The sequence below is a fragment of the Castanea sativa genome, chromosome 2, assembly GCF_040712315.1.
Source record: "Castanea sativa cultivar Marrone di Chiusa Pesio chromosome 2, ASM4071231v1".
Classification (NCBI taxonomy): domain Eukaryota; kingdom Viridiplantae; phylum Streptophyta; class Magnoliopsida; order Fagales; family Fagaceae; genus Castanea; species Castanea sativa.
In genome coordinates this window covers 53050023-53062827 of record NC_134014.1, presented here as the reverse complement: position 1 = coordinate 53062827, position 12805 = coordinate 53050023, and the positions used below count along the sequence as shown (strand labels likewise).

Genomic DNA, 12805 nt, shown 5'->3' with positions numbered 1-12805 from the left:
GAGTTCAAATCCTAATAACAACATATTTTAGTATTTTTTATTTTTTTTCTTCAAAAAAAATATTTTTTTAATTTCAACTAACCAAACATATTTTTTATTTAAAAAATACAAGAAAATTGTTTTTTCTTTATATTCCCCAAAACAAGTTTTTAAAAATAGAAAATAAACTGTTACCAAACATAACCTTAGTATCATACATGAACATATCCAAAATGAACATATCCAAAATTGAGCACATCTGTTGTCGACTATCATTTTCATCAATAGCTGCCACTGACTTTTTGTGGTTGTTGTTGTTGTTGTCGTCTGTCTTTTACAAGCGAAGTAAAGACAGATCTTCCATTCATGGGTAAAGAGCAGTGATCTCACCTACATCTTTGCACTCTGAACTTGATTAATAACTTCATATGCACGGGAACTGCCCTATCCATAAAAGAGGCCAAATAAAATCAGAAACATTTCCTTGTCAGCTGAGCTCATGTTTCTAACAGCTGTTTCAAAAGGTAAACCAAATGATTCAAATCAAACTCCGAGAAAATTTAAGCTTTCCACTCAGTATATTAAGACATAGTATTGACAAATTAATACCATAGCTACACTTAACCCAAAAAAAAAAAATACCGAAGCTACAACTCATGTATTGGTTTCCTCTGCAGGCAGGTATTCCCATATGTTCCACTCAAGTCAGTGAAAAGCAATAATGAACTTGAAATAATATTTATCCCTTCCATTAGACTACAACATAATGGCCAGATTGCAACTCCTCCAACAAACATTTGTGTCAGAAATCACAGTTAATCTCATCAACCATAATGTGGAAGCAAAAGCCATAAAAAAAAGATTCCAAGGGTGAGATGAACCATAATCATCAAGCCACAAAGCCCATAAAAATAGATTCCAAGGCTGAGATGAACCATAATCATCAAGCCACAAAGGCAGAAGTTTTGTATTGCACTGGGAAGCATGAATTTTAATCCAAATGACCATATCAGAAAATTCCCTATGCTAATGCCATTGGGTACCTAAGGCTGTAAATTGTTCAGAACAATCTCTGCCAATTGAATGTTGCCACTCAGACCAGAAGCCTTGTCAGATGGCATTAATGAAAAGCCGTCAAGAAGCTTTATGCACTTCAACCCCCATTTCACCATCAAGAATTCTATAAGATGATGCCCACTGCACATAACAAGGGAAAAAAATGAAAAGAAAACGAATTGTTAAATATACACACACGTGCACATTATTTATAATGAAATTAAATCAAACCCAAAGCAGATACAAAAATACCTTCGATTATGATATGTTGTTATGAAGACTGACCCAGGAGAATTTTGGAGAAGGAATTTCACAGTGGCAAAGAGGTCATCAAAGGCTTTCCGACACAGATGGAAACCATATTTCAGTTCACAGTTCAAGAGAAAACAGATTAAAACATAACACAAAGCAAAAATCCTACCACTTGTGTCATACAATACATCCGCCCCAAGAATAATCTTAGGTTGTAAACTGAATATAGATGCATCCCAAACTCCCCAAGTCATTCCAAGAACCTACAAAGTAGTACTCAATCTCCTGAAAAGTGACTCAAAAGGCCAAATATGTTTTAAAGATATATGTCAATATCATGCGTGTCTTTTCTGCCAGAGGAAATTTCACCCTTTCACACACAGGAACTATGAGAGCTGACATAAATACATAAAACAGCAGCGATTGTATTACATTACACTCGAGTTTATTCAGGTCACACACTCTTCTCATGTTGTCTATCACCTGTAAATCAAAAACAATAGGACTATAAGAGATTATTAACAGAATGTATTAAGAAAAGAAAAAAAATAATTCTTAGCCAGGGCATCAAAGAACATCTCGCTAAGAAAATTCACATAGCACACCCCATATCTCGAAAGCTCCTTACCAACTGGCCCCCTGTATCCATGTCTGCGCAGCAATCATTATTTAAGTAGAAAGTGTTTCTTGTACATATTAACGCAAATTGTTTCGAAATCATGGGAATCTCTCCATTATGGCCTAAACTGACTCTATGAATCTTAACACAACAACAACAAGATATTATTTGTAACAAGTAGTTCTATTGGTTGGTTAATTGGTCACATTCTAATAAGTACCTTGTGTCAGAATTAAGAAACTCTATGGCTCGAATCTTTAGTATTCTCTTATTTATTACTCGTGTGTACTATTTAGGCAGAGTACCGTCACTCATTGTTACTAAAACAATTGAATTAGACTAAAACAATGAACTTGATGCATATTGGCAATTACATTAGAGTTCAAATTCTATCATCATTTGAATGTCATTTTTCCACAAAAATTTCAACCCAAATGTCGGTGTGGGGTGTGATGAGTGATTACATTAGTTACCATAATTTCAAGCCAAAAAAACAAAAACAAAAGTAAATTTAATAAATGCATCCATGTTAATAATAACAGTTATGAATGATTGCATTGAAAATCAATAACCTCTATACTATTAGCGTCATCTGTGAGAGTGACGTCAGCACCCACTTTCGCGGCAACTAAACCGGGCAAGCAAGTTCCGGCGCCAAGCTAAAACACCCAAAATTTACAATCACATAAACCACAGTAAAAAAAAAATAAAAAATAAAAATTTACCCAAAAAATGATTTTCCATTACAGAAATTCTAAGTACCTCAACGACGCTAGACCCGGAAAAGCGCAATCTCTGTTGCCAAACATACTCGGCGAGGACGATACTGCAGGGCCACACAAATAGGCCGTACTCTTCTTTCATATTCTGACTCGAGAAACAAAAAAAAACAAAAAAAGTAAGGGTTTCAATTTTCACGTCTAGTACTCGATTTGTTGTTTTTTTCTAAATTGCTATTGAAGAATTAGAAAGAGAGATGGAGGAACCTCGATGATGGAGATGGAGAAGACCGGTTCGGCAGTGTCATCGCCGAAATTATGCCGAGATATCGTCGTCATGTTGGGAATGGCCGGTTCTTCCGATTCACTGCCCGCCATGTCGTCTCCGATACACGGCGATATCCAGAACAGAACTCGCCAGACCCGTTAGTGACAGCTAGCAGCTCTCTTGGACTGTAGTTTCAACTTTTGAAGACCGTTACACGAGGCCTGTGGCCCATTAATTTTTGGGGTTTTGTTCGGCCCAGGCCCATTAAGTTTGGCTCCTTTGTTTTTTTTTTTTTTTTTTTGTCAAACGGGCTCATATTTGTATACGAATTACTTGATTAAATTTTTTTTTTTAATATTTTGTGAAACTGTTATTAAAATATCTTACCTTTTTAAAATTCTATGTATTTTTACTACAAATAGACTGGTTATATCATTAATAAGGTACAAGTAATAATTTAATATCATGAACTTATTGACAAATTTTTACAATCTACTTTCAAATCTTTATAATTATATTTTTAGACAAATAATATATATATATATATATATACATTATAGTTAAATCGAGTTTTCATGTCCACGAGTTTGTTCATGAACACATTATTGTGTTTGAACTTGACTCATTCAATAATCAATCCTAAACTTAAGACTTGAAGTTGATTTGTTTTCTACATAAACAAACATAAACAAATTTTTTTAAAGCCAAAAGCTTGGTTAATTTATAGTCTTACTTGGGAAAAATAGACATTTGTCCTTAATTTACAAATTATGTAGTAAAATGTCACTATTTTGAAATTATTTAGCAAAATACCTATGTTTTTTAATCTTGATTTTAACAGAATCGAATTACAGGTGGAACTCAATATTAACATTAGCAATATCGAGTTCTATGTATATTTTATCATTTAAATTTTTTTTGAAAATTGAAGTGAAACTTGACATTACTAATGTCAAGTTCTACTTAAAAATATACATAGCTCGATTTTAAGGATATGGAGTTTTACACATAATTCGATTTTAAAAATAGGGGTATTTTGCTAAATAGTTTTAAAATAAGATCATTTTACAATCAAGGACAAATGCAATTTTTTCCGTCTTACTTGTAATGAACATGAATAGGGAGAATTGGAATCTATTTGGATGCTACTTATTGTTGAACACTAAAAACTGAAAATATTGTAGCAAAATAATTTTTAAATAGGTAAATAGTATTGTAGAGCCCAATTTTAAAGAAAAATTGGTTGAAATCTATATTTGCTTCTGATGAGTGCTCTTTGTCATCAAATTAAGACTATTAAAGACTTTATTAGTTGAGTTAACTGCAACTCATAGTGCACGAAATCTTAAAAAAAAAAAAAAAATGCGGACGCCTTGGTCTGCTGTTTTGGGATAGAGGCATAGCCTAGAGGATCCTACCAGATCAGAACGAATGGACTACCACAATTAATCAATCAACGCACCGTAAATTGTGGTGGGTGGGGGGCCATTTGTGTAAACCAAATACAAATAGCAAACGGAGCTTTACACGTCGCACCCATGCAATCATTATCCGCTTCTTTGTTTTGAACATTTCTCTTGCGCTTTCTCGAAACTCCAAAGTCCAAACCCACCCATTTTTTCTCTTCCTCTCCCTCAAATTCAATCCTCACTGAGAGACAGCTAAAACTTTGAAGCTTTGAGAATTGAGACCATGGCCTTCGCTCACTATATGCTAGCTGTTCCAGTTGAGCCCTTAAATCACCCCAAAATCTCTGTGCTGAGGTCATCTTTTTCTCACTCTCACTCTCTCTGTTTTGCTTCCTCTTCGCACCGATCCAAATCTCCTAACCTCTCCATCCTCCCCACCTTTCGTAAAATCGGACATAAAGGTAATTTACTCTCCTCAATTTTTTGCCCATTTTTTACGTGCTACAAAATTATTAGGATTCTGATGATCAGAATTGAGCTTAAATTCAAATGCCTTATGGCCAAAATTATTATTATTATTATTATTTGTCTAATGGAAAATTTAATGTATGTATTCGTTGTTCATTTATATTTAGTAGCATACAATACGAGTATCAAATTACCAAAGCATGGAACGAATTTGTTTGACGAAATTCGCTTTTACGAGCCTTGATTTGAATTTTCCGGATACATTATGGTTAAATATTTTGTTTAAAATCAAATGAAATTTGGATATTGTAGTGCCAAATGATTTCACTATTTTTCTCTATTTGTTAAAAGCTTTCTAGCATTCACAAACATTAGAATTTAGATTAGACAGCGAGTACCTGCAAAACTTGCCATTCTATGAACACTTTAAATGAGTTTCACATCATTATAAAATGAAATCAAATGTCACATCGTTGCTTGCGATTTTCTACTTTTATATTGTCATTTAAAACAGTATATAAATGAAGAATTTGGTGTTGTAATTTTTATGTTACTTTTGTTACGATTTCGTGCTTGTGTAATCTTGTTGCTCCTTACGGAAATTGCAGTCAGTTTTATCATGTTAATTGCTACTGACACAATGTTAACCGTTATCAGCTAAGAGTAAGCCGCAAGAATCTGAAGTCAATTTAGCTGCTGATGCCTTTACTAATTTCAAGCATCTTCTTCTGCCAATCACTGATCGGAAACCCTATCTCTCCGAGGGAACAAGACAGGTGAAATGGTTGTGTTTATTAAATTTATGATAATTTGAGCACGGCTTGCTCGATGTAATTTTAGGCCTAAGACAACAACTTTAAGTGAGGTATTTTCTTATATTTAAATAGCAATAAATAAAATTTATCTATTTTTTTTTTCGTATTATAAAAGTTTTTATTTACAATTCTCTTCTCACTTTTTGAGAAATAAAATTACTAATTACGTTTTTTTTTTAATTATATTTTGTTTATTGCTAGTAACAAATTTATCAAGATTCTTAGTTGTGTTAGAAAGATAATGTTTTGGATGTGAATGCGTTATCAAAAACTGATCAATTGATGAATTGCCGTATTTGCTCCTGTGGCTGGGAAAGTAGATTCATTTTTCTCCTGTGTATATGGTGCAAATAATAGGGTGACAATGAGGAAATTATGTTAGAGGCATCAAATTATGGGGAAAAGCATGGTTGGTGGATAGAAAATTAAATAAGGTGTTGGTCAATGATAGCTACCTAGGGAAATTCAATCATGCTCTTGTTCAGTTTATGAACCCGGGTATTTCTGGTTGTTATCCTATGAAATTCAGTTCCTAAACCTTTTAAGTGCTTTAACTTCTGGGTGGATCAGCCTGGTTATTTTTAGTTGGTGCAATCAAAGTAGAATAAACATATTTCAGGTGTGCGTATGTTTAGAGTGTGCAAGAAGTTGACGCTTCTTAAGATGGACTTGAAGTGCTTCATTAGATAAGTTGAGAATAATGACAGTAAGGTCTAGAAGGTTAAGAAGGATCTCGATGCAGTTCAAAGAGATTTACTCTCTCATCCAGGTCAAATTGAGTACATTCAAAAGGGGAAGGAGAAATTCCATTATTATGTGTCTTTAGGGAAGCCTGAGGAAGCTTTGTTGAGACAAAAATCTAGGGTGTGTTGGATCGATTTAGGTGACAAGAATAGTTCTTATTTTCACAAATAAGTGAAATTGAGGACAACGAGGAATCAAATGAAATGGTTCTATGATAGTGAGGGGATCAAGCTGGAAGAAATGGATCAGATTAAGAATCTAGTTTTGGGGTTTTATCAGAAGCTGCTGGCCATTCTGATAAGACTCCTGCTGATGGCTTGGTAGGGAAGCTGTCTTCAAATTCTTGATATACAATTCTTGAAGTGCAAAAGCTGTTATTGCAACAGGAAGTTACAAATGATGAGATTAAGGATGTGCTTTTTTCTATATATAAAGATAAAGTTCTTGGTCCAGATGGCTATATATTGGTTTGATGTAGCTTATTTTAATTAAAAAAGAAGCTGGCCAAATGTACATTTGTACCTAGAAAAATTGGGTTTTAAAAAGCTGTACATAATTAAATAAGCTTTAACATTGACTAACACTTTGTTCAAATGTGTTTTCAAGATATTGACTAACATGCAGAAGGGTTGCTCAAGTGGCTTTGTCAGCTTTTAACATTGAAAGCTTATGATTCTTTAGATGGGAATTCATGTTTGGTGTGCTGGTTGAAATTGGTTGCCCTCCTAAGTTTGCGGCCTAGGATAGAGCTTGCGGGACCTTTTTTAAGTTTGTGACCTAGGTTACAGCTTGGTGTGATGGCAAGTGCCTTCCACCAAAAGTGACTGGTCGTGAGTTCAAGTTCGGGGAATCAGCCTCTCCAATAAATTGGGGGTAAGGCCGCATACCATGACCTTTCCTAAGCCCTGCAAAAGTGGTAGCTTTGTGCACTAGCTACGACCTTTTATGGATAGTGAATTAGTGGGTTACTTTGACAGCAAGAAGGGGTTAAGGCAAAGGGACTCCACTTCCCCCTATCTCTTTGTTATTGTGATGGAATCTTTTTTCTATTATTGATGCAAAGACCCATTGAGAGTTTTACCCTAAATGTGCGCTAAGCTCTAGCATTCTCGTTAATGTTTTGCAGACAATTTTTGATCTTTTTTGGCAGGCCAAAGGCATGCAGGATCTATTGCTTGAGGTTCTTGATGAATTTAAGATCTTGTCAGGCCTTGCAGCAAATGATAGTAAGAGTGAAGATTTTCTTCTCTAGGGTGGAGTATGATTGTATGAGCTCAAGCAGCAAATTATTGATATATTTAAGTTCAAGGAATAGAGTCCGCCTATAAATATTTGGAGTTCCTTTGGTTTCAGGTAGATTGTCTAGATTGGATTGTAAGCCAGCAGTGGGGAGCAAATTACTAGTAGGATAAATTTTTGGTGCACCAAGCAGTTCACCTTTGCTGGGATGCTCCAAGTTATTAAACATGTGCTATACACCATTCAAGTTTACTGGGCCAATCTATTCATCCTACCTAAACACTGTTAAGCTTGTAGAACAGAAGCTTAATTCCTATTTGTGGAATGGTCCTGCTACCGGCAGTGCATGGGCTAAAGTAGAGGGCTGGGGGAAGAGAGGGGGGGGGGGTGTGGACAAAGTATGAATTAGGTTTGGGTTTGTTTAAAATCCATGATTGGAATAAATCTCCTCGCTAACGTTGGATCATTATGGTTGCTTGGGTCAAAGTTTATTTCCTTCAAGACAGATCTGGTGGGAGGCTTCTGTTCCTTGTGAGAGCTTATGGGGATGGAAGAACATTCTCCTTATGAGAGGGGAGCCCAGCTTCTTGTTGAAGCTAATTGTGGGAATGGGGAGAGCATTTTTGTTTGGCATGAAGATGAGCCACTTGTGCAAAAATATGGGAATAGAATTGTGTATGATTCTAATAAAGGTTGTTTTGGTGTAAAAATGCCATGCATACTATTTGGATCAGGGTCCTTTTCTGTATTTTATGGAGAATCCCTTCTACTTTTTTATATTCTTGTTATTTGCTTAGCAGTTGGGTGCTTTCTTTTAGGAGTGTATTTTTTTATTTTTTTCTGGGTGTAAATGTTTTACTTAATTGCATTGTCTTATGGAAAACAACAACAAATCTATCTAGACATCATTTTTGAGATTCACCTCATTTTTCTGTTCTTCTCTCTCTCTCTCTCTCTCTTTTAGTTTTTCATAGCCACAATCATATGTTCAACTAAACATTTAAAAATATTTACAAATAAAAGAAATGCTATCTAATACATAAAATTACAGAGGGACTATAATTGGAAAGGCAATTGTTTCTTGGTACAGATAAAAATGGGAAATGCCCTACCTTTAATTGCCAGAGCAATGAACCTATTTAAAGTGGCTTGTATTGTACTAGAAAAGCCCATGTATGAACAAGGATTAAGTGTATTGGGCCTTTATCCTTTTTTTAGGTTCATTATGGTTTTTATTAATTGGAATTTCCATGACTAGAATAAAAAATGAATTTTAAAACATAGGATAACAGAAGTTGATATTTCAAAGTCAAACTTCGCAAAAAAAAGGTATATGGATGTCTTCCTTTGTTTTAGTTAGACATGAACTACATTCTTAAGAAAAATGGGTATGAGAATGAGATACAGTTTGTTTGAGATTGTTATATAAATATAATATTTTACTTTAGGACAAAAGTTATCGGGTCCTCTCTTCCACTTGAGGATCTTTATAGGCAATTGCCTAAGTGCCTAAATGGAAGAGCCAGCCCTTAATTGGAGCTTTGAAGATTTAAAATCAATACTTCTATCGAAACAAACTGCATTATCTTTTACTGGACTCATTAAAAGATTTGCTCATGATTATTTTGTTGCAATGTAGGAAGTCATCTGTTTTGCATTATCTGGTTTTAATATTGATACAAAGTCTTCTAGGTTGCGTCTGTGCTAAAGCATTGAATGTACCAGTTATGAACCTTTCGTTTTTTTGTGAATTTTCCAGTCCTTTTGAATGTTGACCCACACAGACTGTGTCATTGTTAGCATATGGGGATATTATACTAGTGATCAAGGTGGTATGATAAATGCAACCAGCAGTGCCTTTCTGCCCATTTTTTTGTGGCAATGAAATCAGAACTGTGTTGGCAAGGACTCAAATCCTACATAATTCTACTTGAAATGGAAATTTTTGAGAGAAGGCCCAAATTTTTCTGATATTCGAACTATAGAATTCTGCTGGCCATAATGCTAATCACCACACACAATTTCTTTCATTAAAACCTATGCTTTTCTTTGCTTTTGGCTCACTATTAGTTCAAATCTTTTTATAGGCTGTAGCAACTACTGCTGCTTTGGCAAAGAAGTATGGAGCTGACATCACAGTTGTTGGTATGTCAAGTGGCCTCTTTTTGTAATGTTTTTCATATTTTAGGTGTCATAAACTAAGCTGTAGGAGCATCTTTTCTCTCTTTTCTACAGAGTCTTTTTAATGCGAGATTACAAGGAATGTAGAACTTTATGTTCTTTGCAGTTATTGATGAAAGGCAGAAAGAATCATTGCCAGAGCATGAGACCCAACTTTCTAGCATCCGCTGGCATCTCTCTGAAGGTTTGTATATATTCTCAACATTTTATGTCAGTTTGGGATGGTTTCATTTTGATTTTGTGATATTCTCGAAGGAGAAGTGGGAACTCTTTCAAATGTATTTACGAAGTGAATGTACACACATGCGTACAAAGTTGCCTCTTTAAGTATTTTGTGGCTGGAACTTCTTATAGCAATAGTTGATTTGTTACTACTATCTAGTATTTAAATTAAATGTATAGGTGGGTTAACTAGATCAAAACATGCATAAAGCAGAACAACTGCATTGAAGGAAACATTAGGCGGTCTATCATAGCTTAGAAAGGGAACCTGTGAATTCCAAGATGGGTGCTAAAATTATTGAAAGTGAAAATGGAGCTGGAGGTAGGATCATCTTCTTGTGTTCTTGTCCATCTCTTTTTCTGTTCTCTCATTTACTGGGTGTATTAGAATTGGGCCATTTTTCCATTGGTTATTGACCAATTTAAATTTTTAGAAGTCAGCTTAATAGAGTATGTGATTCTTCATTTTACTTTATTTTACTGATAGTATGCTTTGAGATTATTCAATTAATTATTCATTTGTATTTTCCGACCAGCTGATTATTTTTAACACCCATCACAAAATTGATAGGTGGGTTCGAGGAATTTAAGTTGCTAGAGCGACTGGGGGAAGGGAACAAGTCGACAGCCATCATTGGAGAGGTTGCTGATGATCTGAATCTGGATTTAGTAGTTATTAGCATGGAAGCCATTCATTCCAAGCATGTAGATGCAAACCTGCTGGCTGAGTTCATTCCCTGCCCTGTTGTACTTTTGCCTCTGTAAAATGTAGTGTTTCAAACCCTAGCAATTGCTGAAGCTTGCGTCACAAACGTCAATTTTCTTCTGACATGGATTCTTTTGAATATCCAACTTGTTTAACTTTTGCCATTTAACTGTCTTGGATCTTTTGCAAATGGTCTCTCTTTTTCTACAAGTGCATGGTTGTGGTTGTGAGTGGTGTATTGATACTATGACAGTTCCAAGTGAAATGAATACATTGCTGCCTTATGAAACTAGGATAACCAATTTGAAATCCTGAAAATAGGCAGGATGATGTTGTAAGATCAATTTTAAGTGTTTAGTTCAGGAATTACAATTGTCTTTTCCACCATTTATGCCGACCCCTATGGCTGAGCCGGCAATACGCGTGGGCGGGGGGTCAAATCCTCCAACCCCTAGAGGTAAAGAGTGGTGAGTGTATTACGTTTTACTATGGTTGAGTAATAGTTCATTAAGTTTGTCAGTCTCCTTGTACTTAACTCATCTAGGGCAACCAAATTGCCAGGGATTTTACCCAAGCCTCTGTTCTTATGTCAATATAAAATGATGATTTCTTGGAAAATTTGTGATGAAGTTCTTACATATATGAACTTTGGTTTGAAAAACTTGCCAAGGAGTATGGCCCTGCATTTCTTTAATAGGCTTAAGTTACAGGAATTTCAGTGAGTTGAGTTTGTAAGATCAACCTATGCCCTGGACTCGAGTCTTTAGATGTGCATGTAGTTGCTTTTAGCTCTGCAATATCTGCTTTGCCACTTGTGGTGCCAGTATTGAATTACAAGACAACAACTCAGGTTCGTCACAACTCTCTTTAAAAGCACACATAACTTGGTCTTAGCAGGGCTTGGTTTTACTCTACCCTTGCACAACTGCACTGCCCCTCGCTACGCTGTTGCGAGGGAGTCTATATGTGGATTCTCTAGGTAGCTAAGTAAGTTTTGGGAGGACTGATGTCAATTTTTATTCAGTTCGACTAGGACCACCGAATTCACAACAACTTGATGACCTGTGTGTTGATTGTGATTGATGAATCATCACTTTCATATGGGTGTATTACTTTTTTTCCACCATTCATAGTTGCACGTCACGGCTGTGACAAAATTGTATTCACATTCTTATTTTTATTGGGATGGTTGCTCGCTTGCTCTACACTCTTCTTGTTGGATGCCTAGACACAGGGCCGACCCTTCCACTAGGCCAATTAGGCAATTGCCTAAGGCCCCCAAGTGGAAGGGGGGTCCCAAAATTTTAGAAAAAAAAGGATAATAGGGGCAAAAAAAAAAATTTCGGATAAAGTCTTATTTTCAGCACATCTTTTTAACCCAAAAAAAAAAAAAAAATTGGTAGATCCGGTTAAACACTGGTTCTAAACAAAATTATTACCCAAAAATAACATTATTATCCTCTAAAGAAACCAAAAATCAACAAGATAAACTAAAAATTCGGTCTAAGAGATTAACCACAAAACAATCACAAATCAAAACAAATAAAATAACTCAAATCCCTAAAAATTTTAGTTTTACCGTTCTCTTAAATCCCTCTGCAACTCTACTTCTTTCTCCACTTCTCTCATCTCAAGCAAGCTTGCCTTTCTCCGCCTCTCTAATTCCTAATCCTTCTCATCTCAAGCAAGCTTGCCTCTGCGCCGCTGCTCTAGCCTCTAGGTTTCGGGTTCTCTTATCTCTAGTCTGCTATCAAGCATTATTTCTATTTGGGCGCTTGGCTTCTTTCTTTTCTTTTCTTTTTTTTTCTTTTTTTGATGAATGGGCGCTTGGCTTCTTTAGTTTTAGACTTTCTCTACGTTTTATTTGCTCAGACTTAACTTAAGATAAAAAGATTGGGTCACCTGCCTCTGTAGCTTCACGTCGTTTGGGCCTTCATTTTTTTTTTTTATAAAGCCTGCGTTTTTTTTTTTTTTTTGTGTTATAGATATTAGATATGATTTGTTTTGTGTTTTTTTGTATGTGGGTCTTATTAATAAGCCTTGTGTTATGGTTGTGCTTAAATTTTTGTTATGCTTGTGCTTAATTTTTTTGAAATTTGAGGGTGCGTTTCGATAGAACTTATTGCTG

The 12805-nt window shown here is 35.3% G+C and overlaps 2 protein-coding genes across 9 annotated transcripts; one reads left to right on the top strand and one right to left on the bottom strand.

The window, feature by feature from the left end:
- Positions 1–62: 62 nt before the first annotated feature.
- On the bottom strand, positions 63–3073 carry LOC142623379 (uncharacterized). 7 transcript variants are annotated; one of them, XM_075796785.1, is made up of 8 exons: positions 2893–3073; positions 2669–2773; positions 2479–2565; positions 1720–1770; positions 1457–1550; positions 1288–1372; positions 1023–1176; positions 63–423 (listed from the first exon to the last, which is right to left on the bottom strand). In XM_075796785.1, the coding sequence occupies exons 1-7, from the start codon at positions 3001–3003 to the stop codon at positions 1023–1025; spliced, it is 687 nt and encodes a 228-aa protein (XP_075652900.1). In that variant the 5' UTR covers positions 3004–3073; the 3' UTR covers positions 63–423. The 7 variants fall into 7 exon arrangements, 6 of the variants coding, with proteins under 6 accessions (XP_075652900.1, XP_075652898.1, XP_075652896.1 ...); XM_075796783.1 differs by having other exon boundaries at positions 69–491; positions 1657–1770; XM_075796781.1 differs by having other exon boundaries at positions 69–423; positions 1657–1770.
- A 1299-nt stretch (positions 3074–4372) lies between these two features.
- Positions 4373–10979, top strand: LOC142625672 (uncharacterized). Of its 2 annotated transcripts, none has more exons than XM_075799348.1 (5): positions 4373–4763; positions 5428–5546; positions 9656–9713; positions 9856–9933; positions 10543–10979. In XM_075799348.1, exons 1-5 carry the CDS (start codon positions 4586–4588, stop codon positions 10734–10736), a joined length of 627 nt encoding a protein of 208 aa, XP_075655463.1. In that variant the 5' UTR covers positions 4373–4585; the 3' UTR covers positions 10737–10979. The 2 variants fall into 2 exon arrangements, with proteins under 2 accessions (XP_075655463.1, XP_075655464.1); XM_075799349.1 differs by lacking the exon at positions 10543–10979 and adding an exon at positions 10186–10343 and having other exon boundaries at positions 4426–4763.
- The last annotated feature ends 1826 nt before the right edge of the window (positions 10980–12805 follow it).